General features: G+C 32.7%; 1 protein-coding gene across 2 annotated transcripts in view; it reads left to right on the top strand.

Moving 5' to 3' along the window:
- TOX (thymocyte selection associated high mobility group box) overlaps positions 1-25172 on the top strand; it is a 131502-nt gene that overhangs the window by 73027 nt on the left and 33303 nt on the right. For both annotated transcript variants that reach the window (XM_039346581.1, XM_039346582.1), the window contains exon 4: positions 18024-18299. In XM_039346581.1, coding sequence (XP_039202515.1) covers positions 18024-18299 — 276 coding nt within the window. The remainder of the gene's footprint in view (positions 1-18023; positions 18300-25172) is intronic.

Below are 25172 nucleotides of genomic sequence, written 5' to 3'. Positions count from 1 at the left end.
AAAGAGTTCTGGCATTTTAAAAGCTTAATTCTCACATTTTTCTTCAAGACTCTATGGGTTTTCCTTTTTCTTTTGGTTTTAGACTCATGTGCCTATTCTTAATTGATATTTTTCATATATGCTGAGGTCAAATAGCTTGCCATTTCAGTAGTTAGAAAGCTCCTTTTTCTATTGGTGTATACTGTAAATATTAAACATACTTAAATGATACACAGACATATCATTTAATCAGCACAAACATGCATATTTCTTGACACATGTGACAGAGATGTGTTTAGCATAACAAAACCTATAAGATAAAAACAAGAAACAGCTGGTATCAGTAAGTTTAGGAAAACTCTGTTTTTGGTATGGGTTGAAGGAAAGAATAGAAAGTGAACTATATCAGCAAACTTGCTTGAAAAGGCAAAAAAAGATGGATTTTTGGTTTCTGAACTGTTTGTTTCTTTGTCTTTGGGTTGAGCTTCTGCCTCTGTATGTTAGTTTTCCGTATGTTAGATTACAGAGTCATTTGACTGAGCCTGCTGTAATGGTTGGTGTATGTGCTGGTTGTTTTTCTTGAATGGCTTTATGTTAGGTTTCTGCCTGAGGATAATATGAACAATACTTTCACATCATACTAGAAAAGGGAAAGGTTTTTTATTTTCATGAGGGGTAAAAAGTCATGCTGAAAACATTCTACAAGACATTTCTATATAGAAAAAATTAAAGGAGTATAGGCTCTTGAGCTGAAGAATATTAATAGTATTGCTAATTACATTATGACACAAAATCCAATTTTGGCTAATCACTCTAAGGCTTTAGAACTATGTGGCTAAAGCCAATCTTTGTTCTGTGATATTTCCATGGTCAATATGCAGATCCAAGAACATTCTATGCTTAAAAGCACATTAGAAAAAATACTAAATATGAATGGGAAGAATTTACCATCTGTGGGAAGAAATAGATACATGTTGGGAGTTGGAGCTTCCTTCTAAGACAGTGGTTCTCAACCTTTTTAATGCCGCGATCCCCCAACTGGTCGTAAGTCGAGGACTACTCAACCAGTCGTCAGTCAAGGACTACTCAACTGGTGCAGCACTGTTTGCAGAATGGGACTTTTGGCGGGCTCAGCAGGGCAGAGACAGCCTGGACAATTCCTATTGGCTTTTGAAAGCCAATAGAATTAGACTCTATTGAAGAGAGTCTATTCTATTGGCTTTCAAAAGCCAATAGAATGGCGGACTGCGTTGTTTGGCGACCCCCGTGAAATGATCGTTTGACCCCAAATGGGGTCCCGACCCACAGGTTGAGAACCACTGTTCTAAGAGACAGGGAGAAAGAGGTCTGCAAGCAGTTGTTTTCTCTTGGGAATTGTTGCCATCTTCTTTGATGTGTATTGAATCGAAGTGTATATTGAATAAACTGATTGTACCAAGATTGTTAAACCAATTAACAATACATATTAGGTAAATAATACAGTTGGATAAAATGTTCAATGGATCTTAAAAGCTTTAAGATCTTGGTTAAAAACTGAAAGAACAGACAGGTAAGTAATGTTTCAGATACTAATTCCTGCTGAAGATCATACATTAATTTATAATAGGTGTGTACAGCATTAAAATTAGATTTTATGATTCCAGACATGCTGTCAGGTGTCCATTATGCATTACTGAAGTTTTCTTATTTTATTTGATTTTATTTTTTATTTAATATTTTCAAGATCTTGAACAACAATATTTATCTTCTAAGGCCTTTATGTTTGAAGGAATTGCCCTATAGAACAAGTGGTTTGGACAGCATGTGCTAGCAAGTTGTTTGTTGTTTTATGCCCTTTCTATTGTTTGAATTTAGAATCAGTGTTGTCATAATAACTGTGCACTACAATAAAAGGGTGCATCATTTTAATATGAAGAGAGAACATGAATTTGTCAAAATGTGGCCCATTGTTACATGAAAAGTCAGGTATCTTTTCTGAGGCCACTTTATTGCATGGCCTAATCAGACATAATACTTATATTTTCAGCCTAATCAGACATAATGCTTATATTACAGGTATTCCATTCTGTTAAATGATGTAGACAGATCTAAATTTTAGATCAGTAATAGTGTTAACTATATTTTTAAATAAAATTCTGGAATTCTGACAGAAGTTAATGAAATATCTAGATATATTTTCAGAAATATAGATGTGAGGAGAATGAAAAGGTGAGAGGGTGAGACAATTGAAGCGCTGAAGCCATAGCTCTAGAGAACATCCACATCTAGGAATAAAACAAGAAGCAGTGACCAAACAATGATGATGTTTGGATGTCGAGTGAAATTAGCGAAATTAATTGTTGGTCATGCACATTAAGAGATCCAATAGATGGATCTAACAGAATCAGAATATTTGACAAGGTTTCCAATGTGGTTTATGTTGTAACCAGAAACTGATTGTTTTCTTTTTGCTCTTTTAAACAAAAACTCCCTTTTCAATCTCATGTCCCAAACTGTATAGGACAAGAGATCAAAAAGCTGAAAGATCGGTTTTTTGGCTTCTGGTATTTTTATTGGACAGATTTCTATAAAAAATGTATAGGTACTATGCATCTGTAATTGTGCTTGAACTAAATAAAATAAAACAAACAAAAAAGAAGAAGGAATAAGAGGGGACAGCAAAAATAATCAGATAGGAGTGTTTTATATTTTATTTCGACTTTTTAAAATCCTTATATAAAATCCTAAATCTGTTTGCTTGCTTTCCATATATTTATTGGAAATTTGAAGACCTATTCCAGACCTACTTTCTTCACTTCTTTGGTGGGAGGGGTTTTATTTACTGCCTTTAGTAGTGAGAAAGTCCTATTTCAATCATGTTTGAAATAACTCATTTTAGACAAGCCTGTGCTGCTCTGCTTACAAAACATATATGAGTGGAATATGCAATTACCACAACTCAGTTGCCTGCCATAGAAACATTTCAGCATTATAGCATTACAAAAATAGAATGACATGCATAATGAAAGATTTCAAGATTCACCCAAGGCATTTATTCTCTTCACCTTAATGTTCTCAGCAGAAGCAGAGTATCCATTAAAAGGTACTATGAATTATGGTTGCCTAGCAACTGGAAGGAGCTTGTAACAGCACCACAGAATGAAATGGCTGGTTGAGAAAATGAATTTTCTCTGAGCATTAGCCTGTTGAAACTGCCTTTTCTTGTGGAACATAAAGTGCATTTATTTGTCTCATGCATTTTTTATTAGAAAATTATTTGAGTTCCAGAGACTTGAATCATTTTGCTACAGGAGATATTTGATTTTAATGTGTTGTACTAAAATATATAATAAAAGATGTTTTCCTCAAAGTAAAGACACCACACTGTTCTCTGTAGCTTCTTTTGAATAAAAAAATAAAATCTTGTTTCAGGCATGTCATTTCTGTTTTTAATTTAAAAAGAAAGCAATAGAAGTATATTTTCAAATATCTATCTTTGGAGACAAAATCTAAAATAACTTCATACAATATATGAGAAGTAGGACCACATACCTATGTATTTTATGGTGGCTTTATGATAGATGAATTCTGATTTTAAGAGATTACTCTTAATTTCTGTAAAAGCTAAACACAGAAATGGCTGTGCCTATTAATCTAATTAATTCATTCTATTAATCATTACCCTGATATTTAATAAAACTGTGCTGAGCATTCAGAAGCTTTGCTTGTCAAAGGATATTACAATGATTGAAGGACTTTCCTCAAAGAAGTGTTTTGCAAGAGGTCCTGAAAACAGTAGGGACAATTCTTAAAGCAGTTCTGCAAGCCTTGTAAAGGAGAAGACTATTTTCACATTTAGAAAAGGCTTGCTTGGCAAGCAGTTAGTGTAAAGGCTTTGCATAGTAATTCATAGCCCTCCTTTATGGTTTCCTATGGAAAGAATGTTTATCTTAAGTTTCCATCAGCATTCGAGAAGCATAGCTATAGACACCTGTATATTTCTCAAACATCTGGTAAGGAATAATAAATCTATTAAATAGTCATAGCATATAGAATATTGGTTTAATAGCCAGATTTATATTACAACATACAGTTAGATGCACATTAAGATTGATTGTAGGCAAGGGTGGAGAAAAGAGGGGTTGATAGATATCAACATGGAGGAATGGAGAAGCAATGGAGAAGGAGTAGCATCAGGGATAGGGTTACTGCATGTATAGCACGGGTGTCAAACTCACCACATCTCGTGACATGTCGCAATGTATGACAACTCTTTTTGCATTCCCGGCAATGGGGTGGTATGATGAAACCATCCTACGGGCTGGCAGTTTGACACCCCTGATGTACAGAGTGAATTGCAATCTAGTAAGATTTACAGAGTATTTAGACTTCTCTTACTGTTGGATTTAGCACTCTGAAAACTTTAATAATAACTCTCCTATTTCCTCCATTTTCTTTCTTTACAAATGCAGCTTTTTTTGCTTCATACAAAGAGTCTTTTATAATTTTCCTTAACATTTCTTTGATGGAAATGATTGAATTGATTCATTGTTGTGAGGTACCTGATGATAATGTGGAAGTCGTTGCTTGTTATTTATTTATTTCTTTGATTTATACAGTTTCCCATCACTGTATAGCAGGCTAAGCAATTTTCCTAGTATCAAGGTGGGTGGGTGATCTTGAGCCATTCCCTATCAATCCTAGTGAGGAGGCAATGGCAACACACTTCTGAAAAAATCTTGCCAAGAAAACTTCAGGGACTAGTCCAGGGAAGTTACCATGTTTCAAAACTGATTTGAAGGCACCAATAGAAAAAGAAGAAAAAAAGTAAGGTGTACAAATATTTCAGGGAGTGATGAACGAGCTATCTGATGCCTTAGACAGTTTGATTATAAGTGGTAACAATATCTTTTGAAGCTATAATTGTATTGTTCTTAAAATCTGAAAACTATAACTCAGTGAAATTATAGAGATATAATTTCACACTAAAGGACCTTTGTATTTACCAGTATTTCTAAAATGATTGTACGTTATGTTTAAAGCATTTTAAGTCATTTATCCTCCATTGGATTACATGCTGAACTCTTGTTAATTTAGTATCCAGTTCTTTATTAACTGATGCTCAAAACAAACAAAAATCCATTTAAACAGACAATTTATTATGTTATTAGCATTTAAGGTGTTACAAGAAGATTATTCTGTCAGTTCTAGTTTATTAATAATACTGCTTCCAAATGAAGTTATTTCACACTAATTTTCTGTTTCATTGTTTTTCCTTCTACAGAAGACAGATGTTCATAACATTTCTCCTGAAAATTTCAATGCTTTGCTAACCATAAAATTATTTATTACTTTCCATATTTTGCTGCATTCATGAATCATACAGAGAAAAAGCATACGATTCTGTATGGAAAACTATCAGGCTAAAATTAAGTATAAATTGGAGAACTTTATTTTAAATAACATAATTTTCTACTGTCCTTTAACAACTGAAATTTGGGATCATAGTAATGTGTAACCATAGTAGATATACATACACATATCACATAATTTATGTCTACCATAAATTGTATATTTATAGAAAAGGTACTGTGAGAAATTTTCCTTATTCCCACAATTTCCTAGATTGGTTTAAAACACACTAAGTTACAATTTTTAAAAAAATTGTAGTTATTTTTCAAGTCCTTAATAACTTTTATAATGCAATAATTAGAAATGCAGTATATCAGCAGTAGTAGCCTAATAATATATAGTTAACTGAAAAGTTTCTATGTAAGACATATAGTAAATGTAAAATGTTAATATATTTAAAACCCTAGAGAAATAAAATGTCTTTGCTGGTGTCAGGCATGGCTCATTCAGAAGAGAATTCCAGAACTGAGGTAGAAGGAAGAACTGAAAGGGAATGGATTACCACCAATTTGTATGTCTCTTTGATTTAGGTGCAACACAGAAGTCATTAATACAAAAAAATGTGAGGGATTTTGTCTATTTGCTTTTGTATTTTTTTAAAAAAAAAACAGTTGACAAAGCAATTTGGGATCTTTTATTCTATCAACACAGCTATATACTTTTCCCTTCATTTATTCTATTTGTCAAACTCATGCCTAAAGAAAGAGCTAGGAAGAACAATCTGGATGCAGAATGAGACATATGGTAGATGAAAATACATAAAAAAATCGCTAAATGTGGCTGTTATTTCTGAAACATTTATCCTAATAGATGGAATCAAAGATATATAAACATTATGCAGAGCCAAATCTAAACAATGTGTCTGCCAAAATAGATGATCTAGTAATGACATGATAGTAAACAGCATGCTGTTGAGCAAATCTTTACTTTTCTCTTATGCTGTTAATTATCTTGTGCTGCAAATAAATTCATTGCAATCTGAATAAGAAGAACAACATTGTAGATGTATGCTAAAGAAGGCAACTCAGAGGAGATTAGGAAATAATGTGAATATAATTCTGCAAAAATGCTTGTATAGCAGAAATTGAATAGGGTACTATACATTTTAATATGATAGGTGTTATGTCCTGGGCCTGCTGAGTGACTCAGCAGGTGCAGGAAGCTGCAGAGAGGCCCGGGCAGACCACGTGGATGCCTGGGACCAGACAGGCTGTCTCCAGCCTATTGCGCATGCGCAAGGCAGGAGAATCTGTTGCATTGATTGGTTGACATTGTCCCTGCAAATGGGTATAAAAGGAATCCGCGCCATTTTGTGTTAGTTCTGTTAGAGAGTAAATAAAGAGAAGACTGTTGTTACTCCTGCCTCATCTCAATGCCTTTACATCAGAAACAGAACAGTAGGTATCATTTCAAAAAACCCCAAAAACCTGCATTGCCAGATAAGGGCAGAAAAGTAAGGATACAGTATCTCCCAAGTAATTTTAAACTTATTTTGACTGAATGTTTCATAACTGCACCCAACTCAAAGCCTCAGAAACTAAATATGTTTTATTGCATTTTATTAATATTGATAGAATTTATTTTCATAAAAATGTGTCAATATTTCAAACTAACCTCTTAATCCTTTAAAGTCACTTTAAAAATTGGTTTGGTTTATATAACATATTTATAGTTGTCCAGAGCCATTTACTAATGTAGGCGGCTATAAAAATCAAATTAAATAATTAAAAAAATCAATCAATCAATAAAGCCAATAGCCATTTAACTGCAAATTCATTGGTGGTTCTTTCTCTGAGTGGTATTCAGGAAGCAACCCATGGGTAATATTGGAATAAATTTGGGATATTGCTATTGCTTATGAAATCTCTTTTTCTTATTTTGTGATCATCAGGCTGGGATTTTGGAGCACGGCCACAAGAATAAAAAAAACTATTGAATAATGTACAGGTACCTCACTCTCACAAGAAATCAATGGAAATGTTAATTGTGAAAAGTAGTAATGTTATGCCAACAGACCCAGATATGTTTCATATGTTTGGATTTTAATTTTATTTTCAAACCATCACAAAAAAGCAACTATCCCAGATGAGTTCACACATCAAATAAAGGCCAAAGTTAAGTGACATAAGGTCTACTTAAAATGATAAAAATGATCCAAACTGAAATTGAAAAGGCTGAGTTTAGATTAAGTTTTCTAAGAAGTTCTATATTAATTGTTTTATACGTATCTGGAACATTAATATAAAGAGTCAAACAAAAAAATAATAAAAAGAATTACTTGGCCAGGGAATTAAAAATTAAATTTAGAGCATTCAAAGGAAAAGAAAAGAAAAATAGTAAAGCACCAGCTTTCTTATGCATAGTTATACGTTCTAATCTCTAGCTGAGCAGTGGGTGTTCTTGGAAGGATGAGTAGAAAGATAAGTAGTATAAGGCAAGTTTATTTAATCACTGCTGCATGGTTCCAACAGACAGAGACAAATTAAAGCAGAACTCCGAGGCTTGGAAATTCCTCAAAGAACATGTTTATTAGTTACAAAGTATTAGTACATCAAAAGTGAAACCAAGTCTGAAGTCACACGTAACAATTCCCCTATACAAAGTTAAGAAATCCCACCCCTAAGGTTATGTAAGCAACTACGTTCCCCAATAAATCTTCTTGACAGGCTTTTCATAAAACACCCAGCCTACAGTCTCAGGAGCAGCTGATGACCTTGGTCCCCATGGGACAAAGGTTTATTTTGACTAGTTGAAACACCTGGCAATCCCCTCTTCCTTCTTTCAATGTGTCAACCCAAAATGAATAAGGAAGATGGCTGCAGCCATGCTCATTTTCAAAGTTGACACCTGCAGGGATACCCAAGTCACAGTGGTGGGATTTAAATATGTGAACAATCGGTTCTCTGTGTGGATACCGCTTCCGGAAGTCCATTCTGAACCTGGGCAACAAAAAATTAGCTACCGGTTCTGCTGAAGTGGTGTGAACTGGCTGAATCCCACCACTGCCAAGGCGTGAATATCATCCCAACTGCCCTGATAAAACAAGTTGACACCTATATTGGGCAGCAGCAATATAAAAAGATGGTAAAGTAGATGACCACTTTGAAAAATAGCAAAGGCATTGTGTGAGAAGACTATTGTAAACTTGGCACAATTAAATATAAAATGAATCAACTACACATTGATATATTAGGCACCAGCAAACAAATAAACTGAATTGGATGCTTTTAATTCTGTCAGGCTAAAGTGAAATAATAAAACAAACCAGCTTCCAAGATTATATTGAAATTATGCCCACCATTTTCAAGGAAACCCAGTTTGATGTAATGGTTAAGATACCAAACTAGAAACCAGAAGACTGTGAGTTTTAGTTCTGCTGTAGGTACAAATCCAGCTGGGTGAACATGGGCTAATCACACTCTGTTAGCCCTAGGAAGAAGTCAGTGGTAAACCACTTCTGAAATCTTGCCAAGAAAACTCCAGGAACTAGTCCAGGAAGTTGACTAGTTCCTGCAGTGGAAACTGTCTTGAAGTGAAATGTAGAGGTACTTTATACTTGACCAAATTCTCAGTCTCAATTATTTATATGACACTAAGAAATGCAGCTGCAATTAGAAATGGAAAAAAATGACTAAACTTTCCTGCCTGCAGTAAGTTTTCCATAACAGTATGAAGCCACCAGTGTTGATTTATTATTGCTATAATGAACTGCAGAATCATCACATATAAAAATTCATTTTGACAATAAATATTCTTGGACTGTCTAAGTTTACTTTTGTTGTTAATTATTACAGTTTACTTTTTTGATGTTTAAACAATATTATTTAATGAGAGAATTCTTTCATTTGCCCCATCTTCAAAATACATAAATATCAAATAAATATATTTGTTTCTAAGTTTTCTAATGCTTAATATAATATTATCTAATTTGATGTGAAAGAGTAATGTAGGTAAATGTAATTTAAAGATGTTTTCTACTATAGTTCCCATGATACATTGTCCTTGGAGAGGCTGACGCATAATTATGGGATCTGAAATTTGAAATTTCTGGCACAAATTTTGGCTCCTGGTCACGGTTTAGTGTAATGTATCTTCTGTTCAGTGCTATCACTTTTGGGCCTTTTAGCTAGGATCAAATGTAGTATGTCTGCCTACAGAGACATATTATCTATTTACTGGAAAATAAACCAAGTTCTCCTTTTGACTTTATCTGTGTGATCATAAATAATCATAAATTAGCAGTTTTCAACAGTTTTAAAATACACGGATATATACAGTATGTGAAAAGCAGTTGAATGAAATGCACTTTTAATAAACAAATATACTACATATTGATATGTTTTGATCTTTCTCTTCACTTGCTCCTATCATTAGTACTCAAGAACAAATACAAAACAGAGAACTCTAACATGTCATTAATAGAATAAATAGAACAATATACATTTATTGCTGTCTTATGGCAGAAATCCCAGTGTCACTAAAAGAAATCATATTTTGAATCATATAATTTAAAATCTTTCTTAGGAAGAGAGATTTGTTAAGTAGACAAGAACAATTACATATACAAAGATGTCAAGAACAATGGTATCTACTGTAATACGGTTGCTACCTAATTTACCAGTAACTGCCCAGTGCATGCAGATTTATTTTCAAATCATTTCATGTAAAAGAAATCCTTAGTGGCAAATCTTGACAGGGTTAACTTTCATAAAAGCTGAAGTGATAGAGATGTTTATTCCATGTCTGGTAGTTGACTTTAAGTAACTGTAGTCCTTTTAGGATGATATAAGATTAGATTAAATTTAGGATGGTATAAAATGATATAATTTAGATGATATAAGATTAGATTAACTGTATTGCTGATGTGATTTTGCATAGAAACTGAATTATATTTGCCATCCTAAATGGTGGGTGATCTATGTAGGTTTGCAATATCACCAGCTTACATTAATTTTAAAACAGAAATGTACTGATTAGTATGTTGGATAAGCAAAGGACATGCATTTTCAAATTTGCACTCAGCCATAAAGTTCAGAGATTGATCTTGCTGCCATGACTGTGTTTTAATCTAACCTATTTATTTTTGGAGACTAAGCAGAGTTTATTAAAAGTAGGATTTAAATAAAAATAAACCAACCAACATTACCTTTAGTTCATCTAAGTCCTATCAATCTACATTTTCTCTTAGAGATTTCCTGTACTACTTGTTTATTTGTTATGGACATATGTGAGGAAATTTCCTTTTTTGTTGACAGAAAATTATTTGGTTCATCATGATTGTTAACTGGCAATTCATTTCTTCACTAAAGAGCCCTATATCTTCATAGCTAAAACTGGTTCAAAAGCTCCCCTCCCCCCCTCTCCCAATATTTGTTGAGATGCCTTGCCTTGGATCTCTTGCTTTGCCTTGGCTTTATTCTTAGACAGTGAATAAGTGCTTTGTGTTGGTATTATATATAGTAAGTAAATAAGTTTACTGTTCTAACCACATGTCATAACTAAGTAACACCTATGTTACAATATAAAATAACAATGAAATAGTAAAATTTAAAATAAAATAATAAAATAAGTATTATATATAAAAAAGATTACAACAGAATGAAGCCAGAATAGCTAAAGCTGGTTCAAAAACTAAAATGTAGGTATTTCTTCCTAGGTCTAAGTGAGAGCAGAGCAAAAGTTGGTTTGATAAACACTGATTCACTGCTGAGTAATGAACAACACAAAGTTTGGCAAGATGGGAATGACAGGATGTACTCTTATGGTAATGAAAGAGAGCCCTATCTCCACCCTTAAATAGTTAGCAGGGTTGCCCTGGGTAGGCCCAAGATCTGCCTTGTTAAGCCCTGTTTCTTTCCTTATACATAAATTGGGAGTGGGAACAATGATATTAGTGGTTTGGTCTAAATCAACCCTGTTTTCTCATTGGCTTATTCCCCATTGTAATGCATTCTACTATTACTATTCTACTTTTTCATGTTTTATCTCCAGTCACAGAAGTTTATACATATACTGCTGTCCAGGGCTTTTTTTCTCATAGAACGCCCAGAACGGAGTTCCGGCACCTTTTTTGGATGGAACCTTATAGGGTAGGCAAGGCAGGTGGTATGATGCGTGTGAGTTCCGGCACCTTTTTTTTTTTTTTTTTTTTTAGAAAAAAAGCACTGCTGCTGTCTACATTTGCTTTTGCCTATCCACACAAGAGATTTTATGTTAGTAATTCAATCACAGTTTAAAACAAAAGAAATTGGACATCATATAAATATTGTGGATTCATTTTACTTTGCTTATGTTTTTAGTTATAGATGTTTGATTTTATCAACATATATTTATTCTGTTTTATGGTGGTTAATTTTATTGCATGGTGTGAATGGTTTTTAACAGAAAAGTTAGAAATAACATTTTAAAATGCTCTTAAATCAGTAGTCTTCTCATGGAATATCATATTGTAAGTTCCAATTGCTTCTTTTAGGAAAGAACTTCCCATAACAGAGAGCTATATCTTAAAAAATTGTAACTAATGTAGTGTATCTTAAGAATGTAATTTAGGTATCCTGAGAAAAGCTTTTGAAAATTATATTAGACTGCAAATAAGTACAGTGTGATAGTAAATGGCTTACCTGAAGAGTAGTATATGACAAGTTTATTTTACTGAATTATTCAAAAGGTGGTACTTTATTGAATTATTCCAATGTTCTTTTTACATGAGTCGATTAGAATTTTAAAAAGTAAAAGAACCCAAATTTAATTTAATTTAATTTCACTTAAATTAATTTCAAATTAGTATTCCCCAATCTGGGTGCCTTCCAAATGCATTAACCAACTGCTAGAACTTCCAAATGATGGCTGACAATTTTTGGGGTTAATCCATGTAGTTAGAAATCATCAAGGCTGGGGAAGACTAGTTTAAATGCATGTACTAATTTCTTTGATTTGTCTACATATGATTTACATGAAATATGTTGGGGTTCCACATATATGCAAGTTATCTACAGTTTTATTTCTTTTACTAGTATTTTAAATATTAATATTTCAGTATCTTGATTTAAATGTAATTAGGGATGATTCTTCTAGCTCAGTGGTCTTTTGCTAGAACAGATATTGCATAGAGAGATACAATTGTTCTTTTGCAATTCCTGATCATAAAATAAAACTTCTTGTGAAACAACAAAAATATGTAAAGATGATATATTTTGATAGCATAATCCATTTGAAAATACTGCTAGTTACAGTTCTATGAAATGTGTAAAAAAATGAGATGTCATTATTTTGCCTTCCATGTAATGTTTAAATCATAATTAATTGTAAAACTTTGATAAAGAAGAATATGCATTAGCTTATATGTAAGTTCTACTTCTCATGTTAACATATACTTGCCAGAAACACTATTAGAATTTTGAAAAGATTTTTAAAAAGTCAATTAATTTTTTAAAATGATTCACTATTAAAAGCTTTATTCTTTGCTAGAGGATCCAAGTGAGTGAAAAATACAAGATCAAACTAAATTGAAGACATTTGTCCAAATTAAAATGGAAACATGCACAAAGAATACACTAAATGAACATGTATGCTGCTATAATCATAGTTTTATTATCTTTAGCTTGCAGGCCAGACTTCTAATTATGATCCATTTTATATCAGGGAAAACCATGTTTTTAGGATTAAAAACCTATTTCTTCAACTGCTCAAGTTAAAGGCTGTAGTTTGAAACATTCTAGGCTACAACTTTTATAAAAACCAGAGAACACTTCTAATAACACTTTTCTAATTTAATGGTTCAGTGCACAGTAAAGATTTAAATAATTCAGAAAGAAAACCTATTCTCTTTCTTTATTGTAAGTTTGAGTCAGGCAAATTCTTTGACATTTAATAGGTTTTAACCCTTTTAGCAACTTCTTGCAATGAAATTTATTGGAAGTTGTTTTAAATAAAAGGTTATTATATCAAAGTGAATAGTAGTCAGTGTGTTTCTTTTATGATTAGTTCTGAGACCTTGGCCTGCATGACTCAAAGGTTATTAACACATCAAGTAAAACTCAATGTTAATTTTTTAAAAATGAAGTGTATACTAAAATGTTATGTTAAAACATTTGTGTTGTTACATGACCATGCTAAAAAAAAATCTGCTTTAACATTTAATTATTTTAAAGACATTTAAGATAAGTTATATCAGTTGAGGCAGTACAATAAAACTCGATGGCTTATTTTTAAAGAACTACCCAAGATTAATATTAGGAAACAATAACTGAATTTTAATTATAGAATAATTTCCTATAAGCTTTGTTTTTATATTCTGTCTGTTTTCTACCTTGACAATATCATTGGAATTAACTAAAATGGTCTATTTAGGTAGCCTTGATAAAGCAAAAAGTAGCCATTATTTAGACCCTTTAAAAGAGAATTCATCAAAAGGTCTTGACCACCGCCCTGCAAAAAAATGAAATGTAATTCCAGCTGCCAGCCTGGATTTAGTGAAACATTTGCACTCTTTGCTCCTTTGTGAAAATTTTAAACTGATATATTACAAATATAGAGTGGGGTGCTGGCCTAGTGGTGAAGAGGCTTGCCTCCCACTTGGAAGGTTGAGAGTTCAATCCTAGGTATTGGCAAATGTTCCTCTTCTAGGGAGCAAAGAAAAAATAGCTGCTGCGAACTCCACATGGCATTAGGAAGGGCATCTGGCCAGTACTCTTTGAATTGTGCTCGTCTGTCAGAGCACAAGTCTTTAAAAAGGTATTTAAAGGCCAATGCTTTGACAGAAAAGCACAATTCAAAGTGCACTGAATGGAGACGAAACGTTTGCAGCCAAATTGCCAAGCTCGGAGATCCAACCAACAGCCCATTTCCATGTTAAATCAAGTTGTCTTTTTTGTTCAACTGAACAAATTGGAATAATGATATTGCTGAATAGAAATTTATGACAGGACTGAGAAATACTGGAAAATTGTTATTAGTTATTAGAGATTATTTTAAGAAAGATAGGCCAATGAAGAGATCCACAAGAAAACAATTCTTTGGTTTTCAGTGTCCTTAAGTATTTTTGTTTTTGATTAAAGAAAGTACATGTTGGCTTAATCCAGACTGAGACACAAGGACAGAATTCTTCATGACCATAGTTTTAGCAGATTCACACATATAACTGTATACATGCAATAAATTTTTTCAGGTGGGCCAGTTGAGAGTGTTTGTTTACTCTTGTGCAAGCAGGATGAATTTTCCAAACAGATGTCCAAGAGAGGTTAAATGACTCCCTAGCATCTAACAGTTTTTATCTTAATCAGACTATTACAATGTTAGCTGTTTTTATATAATAAATATTTATACTTAAGAATAAAACACCTTATAATTTCAGTTTACAGAAAATACAACCATAGAAAGGTGTCCCCTTGCATTCTTTTTCATAAGTGCCACAATAAACCAGCTTAATCCACTCTGTCAGCTGCCACTGATAGATATTGTACATACAAGAAAATAAATATAATTTTTGGCTTTTAGTGGGATGCATTTCCCCTAAAAGACCAAGCCTGTAATCTGGGTGTCTTCCTAGTCTCCCAGCTTCATTTTGAAGAACTGCTGGTTGTATTGGTCAGTAAGGCCTTTGCCCAGCTTCAATTGCTACAGCTAATTATTATGTGGTGTCATAATGTATCAGTATGAACCATTGTCTTTAAACCAAGATTTCCAAGCCACTTTTCTACCCTTGGAAATGTCTAGTCAGTTAAAGCTTTTAGCTGTTTACCTTGGTTGTTTACCTTCTATCAATTCTTTTCTGAAAGTGCAAATAATACAAGAGGGTGAAATTAGGTTGTAGAAGTATCAGTTAAAATTCTAGATCCCTTATTTCACTATGAAAATTCAGGATGATTGGTCACGTATACATATAACAAAAGATCTGCCAGGAAAAATATTTTCTTGTAACTTATAGGCTCTATTCACACTTTTAACTCTAAGAAACTATTCAGTTGAGCCTTGAAAATTCACCAGGGTTGAAATTTAAATGATAACAAATATACAGAATGAAAAGGTTTCTGAGATCTTCTCTTCTGCTGATGCTTCTTTTTACTCCTCCTTCTCTGGCATATTTTCTGGCCTTTCTTATTATCACTACAAAAAGCAGCAGCTGGTGACTAACATTAGCAAATAAGGCCTCGGGGGTACCCATATTCCAGTTCTTTATTCACCAAATGCTATTCAATGAAACAGCTGGATCAGAAGCAATACAGCCAAGTTTTATGTTTACAACTGTTCAGATATAGATTGTCTGCTAGAGGCAGAAATAATGATAGCTTTGGAGGCTAATGTATTTGACTAGGATAGAACTATTGAAAGGAGAAAGTAAAGAGCCAGTAACCATCTTGAAATATTTTTCAAGATTTATTTCTAAACCATCAGTTGTCAATATACACTATTTTTCTTGCTCTGTCCTCTCCCATCCCTGATTATTCATTACATTAATTCTAATGTTGTGGTTAAATTTATTATACAGACTTTGGGAAAGGCTGTTAAAAGTGATAATTGATGTCACGTGATTGCACTTTAGAACGCCTTGGTGTTTGAAGAAAAATTAAAAATAATGCAAATTCTGGATACAGTTATTCTGTTCAGATATTTTTGGCAACTTTAAATTGTGTGGAGTTCCACTTCCAAAATTCTACAGCTAGAATGATACTTTCTGTAGAGATACATACATTATATCATGGTCCTCCAATTTTTTTGATGATCTTTTGCTGTAAACCTAAAATAATATTTTGATTTATTCTACTTATAAGTTGGTAAGTTTTTAAATTATTTCTATGGAAAGCATGCATTTCTTGGCCTCTTTCAAAAACTGGATAGGACTTCTAAGATTGCATCCTGACACCTTGTATCTTCATTTGCTATAACTTCTGAACCTGAGGATGTGTTGTATTAAAATGTTTCCCAAGGTTGTCCTTGTTATTATGGAAAAAGCAGTATTTAACTATTAAATTGTTACTTTTGGGGGGCCATGGAGAGAGGTCAGAGCAAAATGTGCTTGTGCCAGTTCTGACAGGGTCTAAAATCATGTCAACACCAGGCCATCAATTCAAGAAACCAATATTTATTCTCAAATCACAGTTTAAATAAGCCACATATCTATATCTATATATCTATATCTATAAATTTCATTTATAATTCGTAGGAAATATTTTCAGTCTTCTGATCTACTAAATATGGGTACAAAGCTAAAGATTTATAACAGTTCTTCATTAATAAAATAATAATGAAAAGTGCCTAATTAGGACTCTACTTGAAATATAAAAATTTTTTAAAATGTAATGAAATAAAAAAATGGAAAAATTTGCAATACTCTCACTAAATTAATTTAAGAGCATTTTGGATGTACCATCTATTCCATATAATTGAGCACAGCTCTTGATTGTTGAGAGGCAGATTTCTGGAATTGTGTTTGTTTTTATGGATAAAAAATACCTGTTTCTACTAACAAATACAATTTTTTATTAGTAATAGCATTAAACACAATAACTATGCTGCTACTACTTTCATTACTATATCTGAATAGATCTTCCTACAATGTTGATTGATTGTATAGTAAAACCCTTACAGATCTATTTTAAGCGTACCTCAGTCATTCTGAAGTAATGACATATTTCATCAAATATAATATATTTATCAAATATATATTTCAATGATTTTTCCCAATAATTTAGTTTATTGCAAAAATAATTCACCCTACCACTTATTATTACATTTCACATCAAACTAAGTAGAAATGAGTAAGGTTATTTTTCAAAATATTTATCTTTATAATAAAACTCTGGAAATATGGTAGGTAAAAAGGTAAGAATAGAGTGTAAATTAATATATGATGCATTGCACCTTGAAAAGATAATGTTTATTGTTTATGTATGCCTTATTTCTATTGTGCTTTCAAACAAATGTAAGTAATTGAACTAAGGCTGCAAAATATACTACTTCTTTTGTATTTATATTGTATAGTTCAAATTTGAAAACTTCAGATTGATAATTTGTAATATTTGAATGTATTTTGTCTTAATGAAGAAGAAAGTATTCTTTATTTTAGTGCCTTCTCATTTTTTATCTTAATAAAGTTTAGATTTATTGTTCAAATTAAAAAAAATAAAATGAAATTAAGCCCACAAATGTAATTTATGAAGCTCATAACTTTAGAGTCTGAAGCACTCATTTATAATGATTTCAAAAAATGAATTGTGTAGTCAAGTAATCAACCAATCATTAACTCACTGTTTTCTCCACATGGAAAATTATAGTAGCTTTTTGGACAGCCTTATATATTAAAACTAGAGTCCAATTGTTTAAAAATTCTTCAGCTCTTTTGAAACTAAATTGATTTGGAGAGCGATAAAATTTAGATACAATTACATAATCTTAGCTCATTTTTCCTGCTTCTGGGGCTTTCTAATGATGATATATAAAGGGAAATGTTTTGACGTTATGAATTTTTTCTTAAGCATTAAGCTTTAAGCTTTTCTTAAATATTGCTGTGTTTTAAGATGAGGAAAATTTTGCAACTCCCTATCATATGATTTCATTTATTTTTTTAATGAATTTTTAAATCATTTCTCAGGATAAATTCTCTGAACAGTGGAACAATAACAACAAATAATAAATGTATAATATTTTTCTTTTAGATGCAAGAATTACGGAATACAGAAGGAACTCAATATAATTCCCATCCCCAGATAGCAGCCATGAGGCCAAGAGTCCAGCCTGGAGATATGAGGCAACCAGGAATAATACAACATGGTCAGCTGACAACTATTAACCAATCACAACTAAGTGCTCAGCTTGGTTTAAATATGGGTGGAAACAATGTTCCTCACAACTCTCCATCTCCCCCTGGTAGCAAATCTGCCACTCCTTCACCATCCAGTTCAGTTCATGAAGATGAAGAAGATACTTCAAAGGTATGACCAATACTTTTAAAACTGTGGTTATTTGTAACCAGCACTATAAAATTTAAACATAATTTAATGAAATTTAATTTTATTTTAATTTTAAAGTTTAAAATTTTTAAATTTTAATCAATATCAAATGCCTTTTTTCAAGTGTGATACCATCTATAAATTCTCTACTCCAAACATTAATTGAGAGATTTCCTCTCAATAAACTTGTTTATACAAGTTTACTCCATACTGTGTAAACAATTGTTTTATTTCTTTTTTCAACTTTATCCCATTTTAACTCAACATAAATGCTTAATCCATGTAATAAGTATTCTCTCCCATGTATTCAAGATACTCCATTTCTTTCCTGTTGTATACGATCCATTAAATATGAAATTAGCATCTGAACTTCAACTAGCTGCAGTTTCTACTTACATTGGTAGGTTGGGTGAATAGGTATGTGAACCATAAAAATGGACAAAGAAATTTAAGGCCTGAGATTAGAAAAATAAAAGAAACCATAACTGAATCTAATTTACACAAACATTAGTTACCATACTTCTTGCATTCTCATCTACCCTTGCAAACCATTATTCCACCATACCTTATATTACTTCATATATTGCTTTTTGATCTTTAAACTTGCCCCTTTGTTTTTCAAAATTATATAAATTCTATCGTGGACTTACGAATAGTCCATGATTTACAACCACAGCTGAGCCCAAAATTTCTGTTGCTTAAGCAAGGCAATTGTTAAATGACTTTTGTCCCATTTGGTGACATTTTTGTCACAGTTGTTAAGTGATTCACTGAAGTTGTTAAGTGAATCATGCGATCAGGTTACAAGGTTACAAATGATCACATGATCATTTGACAGTGCAGCTGTCATAAATACATGCCAGTTGCCAATTGCCCACATTTTGATCATATGATAATGAGAAATGCTGCAATGATTTTAAGTGTGAAAACTGGCCTGGACTTCCCAAGCAACGAAAAACTTGTTCAGGTGGCTCAATTGTTGAGGTATAATTTTATCCTCTCTTTTGCTTGTATTATATTTATTAATAAGGGGTTTTAACATTTTTACATTTATTAATAAGATTTTTTTACATACATGTACATTATACATGTACAAGTTTTATTTATTGTTTCATCTGATTGTTGTTCACCACCCAGTGTCACTTTTCATGAAATGGACAGATATATAAATTTGATTAATACATAAATACACTTACTTGTATGTTTATATTCCAAAATGATAGACAAATTCATCTACTTGATCTTATTTTTTGCAACATCTTACCAGTGTATCAAAGCTTTCTCTTTGATACACTGATTTTAAGATCCACACTCCTATTATATCATACCTTCTATCTACTATTTGCTGCAAACTCTGGATTCCCAGTCAACAATATAATCATTAACTACATATAGAAGTACACATATATTCACCTCCTGAACCAATGTTCTTCTCCAGTTATATTAAGCATTTCGTATATATTTCTCCATAGATACCTTTACAATGAATGAATGAATGTCAAATGATTCACTAAGCATTCCATTTTACTTTCCATCATCCTTTATTTCCTTCATATCACATTCATCAACCAAATCTATACTTCCCTAAACTCATAATTCAAGCCTATCAACTTTACCATATTTTTTGCAAAATCAATAAACTTCAAATGTTACTTCTCATGTTCATAAATCATGATTAACTGAAGGCCAAAATTCTGATTTGGTACATCCTTCCAAGGCCATGCTGCACTTCAAAAATGTTCCTCTGTGTAACTCCTCATTTTTCTTTAATTGGAAGCCTGCTGAATACCTTCATAGGCATGCTTGACCATAAATGTTATAACATTTTTTCCAATTCCATTCTTCAACAAGATCACATCATTCCCATAGAATTCGCTAGACTGCCCCACCAGCATTCTTTTACATCAGTTTCTTTTTGCTTCATTGCTTTTATTTTTAATTCAATTTAAACTGCTGGAAGCAGTTTAATTAACTTTCACACACGCCCCAAAATACTTTATTTCTGTCAGAATTGGTGAATATTTTTTACCACCTTTTTTTCATTTAACTGTTCCTTGGTATCTTTTGACTACATTCTTTGTGACTATCTTTTACTCTCTTTTCACATACTATAATAAATTTCCTCATACCTTCATCATTACTGAGTTGAACTACTGCAGTGTATTGCAATTTATGGGACTAAACTGAAGACCCATTTAGAGTGGATCAGAAACTACAAAAAGTACAGAATGCAGTGACCCTCTTGTTACTGTGAGATAATCACCAAGAACATATTACTTTGTAATATATAGGCTGTTATATGCATTTTTATCATCTTTCCACTTCATTCAACAAAATATCATTTTTATATTTGCATTTGTATAAATCCACCTACTTCTGTAATACGTTGTAACAGAATTATTTTCATTCTATTCCAAGCAGCTTTCACATGGCCCACCTTTTGCTTAGAGTGGCAACTAGCTAATTATGCTGCCATTATCTATCTTTCAGGAAACACCTCTTCAGGTGTACACTTGCTTGGTGAGGGTTCCCACAATCTATACTATCTTTCTGTTGCTGGAGGAAGGAAATAAAGTAATTACTGTAGTTCTACCTTCTAGCCATCAAGATAGGTCTTCAAATGAGGAATCTTCCAAAAGGACTCATTGTCACCTCTGTTATTTGTACTTTCGATGGCGCCACTAATAAGCATTTTGAACAAAGCAAATGTGGCTATGACTTGGCTAAAAAAAGGCTGAAAATTTTCTATTTGCTTTACATGGATGATTTAAAACTGTTTGGAAAAACAAAAGCTGAATTGAGCTCACTGCTGAAAAGCACTGAGGAGTTTAGCAGAAAGAATTGAAATGCAATTTGGCATTGACAAATGTGCAACAATTGTTATTAATGCAGGAAAAATTGTTGAAGATAATAGATTTCAAACTTGATAATGAAAAGCTGATAAATGCAGTAACACCAGAAGAGGAGTACAAGTACTTAGGAGTTTTGGAAGCTTCTGATTTATTGCACAACCAAGTCAAGGAAGCTACTTCAACAAAATACATAAAACAAGTCCGGAAAATCTTGAAATCAAAGCTGAATGGAGGAAATATCATAAAGGCAATTAACACCTGGGCAATGCATGTAATACTATACTCAGCTGGAATAATTGATTGGACTGAGCTAGAACTTGATAATTTGGATTGAAAGACAAGAAAACTAATGACAATGCACCATGCTCTGCATCCAAAAGGTGATGTTTTGATTGTACTTGCCAAGATCTCAGGGTGTCAGAGGTCTGTTACAGGTGAAACAAACTGTGGAAGAGTTAATTGACAACATAAAAAAGCAAAAGAGCTTCTGCTGAAGGAGATGAACAAGGGAAACCTCTTGAAAACAACAAGATTGAAAGCAGAATATAGAAAGGAAACCATTGAGTATCGGGTTTTTAACTGGAAAAAGAAACCTATGCACAGTCAATACCTGAAGAACATTGAAGGAAAGATAGATACAAAGTTAATATGGAGCTGGTTGAGATTAGGAGTGCTGAAGAAAGAAACTGAAGGCTTCATTTTGGCTACCCAAGAACAAGTCTTGCAGACCAATACCATGAAAGCAAAAATTCAACATGTCAGCAATAACAATATCACTTATGCAACGAAAAAGAGGAAACAGTGGATCACCTTATCAGTGGCTGCAGCAAAATCTCACAGACTTATTATCTACAATGTCATGATCAATTTGCCAAAATTATACATTGGAAGCTTTACCAGAAATTTGGGTTAGAATGCAGCAAAAATTACTGGGAACACCAAATTGACGAAGTTGATTGAAAAAGAATAAAAAGTTTTTTTATCCCTCCAAATAAGAGAAACCGTTTTGCCTTTCAGCCCCAATCTAGGAACCTTTTGCAGGCTCAAGTCACTACTGCAATAAACTATTTCTATAAATTTAGATTTTTGCTGACAAAGAGTTTCGTATATGAAAGGATTTCATGGAATTTAGAGAACATGGTATGAGAGGATTGTCAACAGCAAATTAACTAACTGAAACATGATCATTAAAGCTTTGCTGTAGCCTATTCTGTTTTTTGTTTTTTTGTTTTTGTAGCAGAGAACCTAACAGTTTACTTTGTTTTAAGTAGAATTTTATGTTTTTTGCTTAGTCTGTTATGGTACTTGAATTAATCTATTTAATTTAATCTATGGTGAATAAAACAGTTCTCCTACCTTCCATTAAAATCTTGGAACTATTGCTGTTTATTTTAAATATGCTTCTAGGTATTGTTGGCTTCTCAGGGGGCATTTAGATATCATCATTACACCTTTTTTTGATAATCTTAAATCCTTATCTATCTATTCTTGTGATCTATTATTTGTGAATCATGGTTAATACAGATTTTTAAAGTGAGTGACTTGTGCCTTCTTGTGATAAATAAGTTAAATACATCACTATAATTAAGCAATAAGGTCTGACAGGAGGTGGATTACCTCAAGCTAACTATACCTCCAGGGATTTTGAAGCAGAAGTCTGTGCTTAGCAAACTAAGAATGAGAATTTTTTAAAACAATTTCCCATCTATCTCCATTTTGATGGCTAGCAGCAAAATCTGTATAATTGCTGGTTGTTAGAACCATAAGATTCCAAAATCACCCTCTTTAGTTTCTAAGTTATTAATGTGAATTTAGTTTTAACTTCCTTGTTTGAAAAAAAAAAATCCTGGACGAACAACTCAAATCCAGTGAATCATTCATCCTGCCTCTGAGATAGCAGTTTTTCTTTGTAGCCTTCTATATATGCCAATAGTAACTTGGTAAATAACTATTCTAAGTAGCTGAGTAACTTGTTAGCTAAACATGCATGATGGTTTAAAGAATTTGGATTTCCACCTTTGTGCTGCAAGTTTATTATCCTGATTCTAAAGCACGAACATGGTCGTTCCAATGTTAATAAAAAGTGATGAGACTACGCTTTGAAAGAAAAAGAAGATTCTAAGTCATAACCATTCCAGTGTCGAACAAAGCCATAATAAATATAACATTACAGAGATCTTAATTTATGTTTCAGTAACATAGACAATCATGCATACAGTTTAAGGATCTTATAAACAGATGTTTAATGCTTTCAGAGGGTACAGATCCAGGGAGTGGATAATGCTGACTTTTTGCACTGATGCTACAAGTACCAGGTTCTTGATGTTTATATGATTACATTGATATGGCAGTGGTATTAGGTAGTAAAGAATTTAAATTTTGCCTTTGAGTGCTGTGAGAAATATTATGATCTATTGTAACAGAAATGCCAATTTGCATAGGAAAAAGATCTTACTAAATATAAGAAGAACCATGGCATATTTTATTATTCTAGAAAAAGAACTACTTTTCTTTTTGTTCTCATAAAAACTGTTAACAAAAACTGTTAACAGAAACTTTCGGTAGGTTTTACATTTGGGTTTAATTTGCATAAATGCTATTCAGAGTGAAGCATGACTGGAATGGCATATAAGCCAAGATAGATAAATAAATAAACACTCCTCAGAATAAATTAATAACACAAATAAATTTGTACTACAATTTTATGTGAAGATTATCTTCATATATTACTTACAGTGGAGAGAAATGTGACAGGGACAAAGTTTTCAGTACTTTTCATATGCTTTTATTTTGAATGCAGCATTTTTTAAAATATGTAATCCATTACTAACCATTCATGTAATATTCTCTTGACAATGTGGATGCAGTTTAAAAACATAATTATTTTTTCTACTTCTAATGTGGCATGTACCATTGCTCATATTCTGAAATTTTATTGATGAAAACTGGGGCACCCTTAAAAATAAACAGCCCTATAGCCTCATGTAAACTTCCTCTTTCAGGCCCAAGTTCCAGAATATAGGTAGTTCTCAGCTTATGACCATTGTTGAAATTGGAATTTTGTTTGTAACTCATGATGGTCATAAATTGAGGCACTCATGTTTATCACCAGACCTTGTTGATGGATCCAATTGTACAACAGTTTTACAGTGGTTGTTAAGTGACTTAAGTTGAAAGTCCAAATCCATTCTCCCAAATGGGTGTTTTTGCCAGAAATTGGCAAAAAATGTTGTAAATCATGGTCACATAACCATGGGATGTTACAACCAGTGGAAAATGTGAGCCAGTTGCCAAGTGTCCAAAATGTGATCATGTGACTCCAGGAGCAATATTAGCTTTTATAGATTCTGAATTCAGACCTGTCACCAGCAGCCATAGGTATATAAGAGACACTAAAGCTAAATTGGATAGTAGCTAGATGCTCGTGCACTATAAATAAATATTCCCCAAACATGTGAACTTCAAGCCATCAGGAACATAACCACTGAAGTCAACATAGCATACCTTGTCCCTAGACTGTATGATTTTGCATTCAACCAAAACTACATTATGTTTGGCAGTGATATTTTCATGGCTGACCTAGAATACCTTTGCCCCTGAAATCTCTCTTGTACTTGATGACATTTTCTTCATCATGAAGAAGATCCACCAATCTCTAAAACTTCAACAGCTTCCATCCCATCGTCAGTTTTAGCCACTTCCTTGATGTCACAGTAAAACTACACAATGGACATATAAACAGAAAAGCTATCTTATCTCATGAATACTTATGTGCTTCCAGCTCCCATCTAGAACATATCACTGAATATCCAGGCTCTACACTACAACCATATTTGTTTTGACTATTTGCCAAATACATACAACTGATGGATTTAAGTCAAATACATACTGTACAAGATCAATAGACAAATCAATTGAGCCAGATCCATTTCTAGAGGGAATTTATTAAAAAAGACAAACCACAGTAACAGAATAGAACACTACTGGTTGTTGCCTACAACTA

The sequence above is a fragment of the Crotalus tigris genome, unplaced genomic scaffold (genome assembly GCF_016545835.1).
Source record: "Crotalus tigris isolate CLP2741 ecotype Arizona unplaced genomic scaffold, ASM1654583v1 scf7180000018015.536803, whole genome shotgun sequence".
In the NCBI taxonomy this organism is placed as follows: domain Eukaryota; kingdom Metazoa; phylum Chordata; class Lepidosauria; order Squamata; family Viperidae; genus Crotalus; species Crotalus tigris.
The sequence above is the reverse complement of the archived record's forward strand: the minus strand, read 5'-3'. Positions and strand labels throughout refer to the sequence as shown.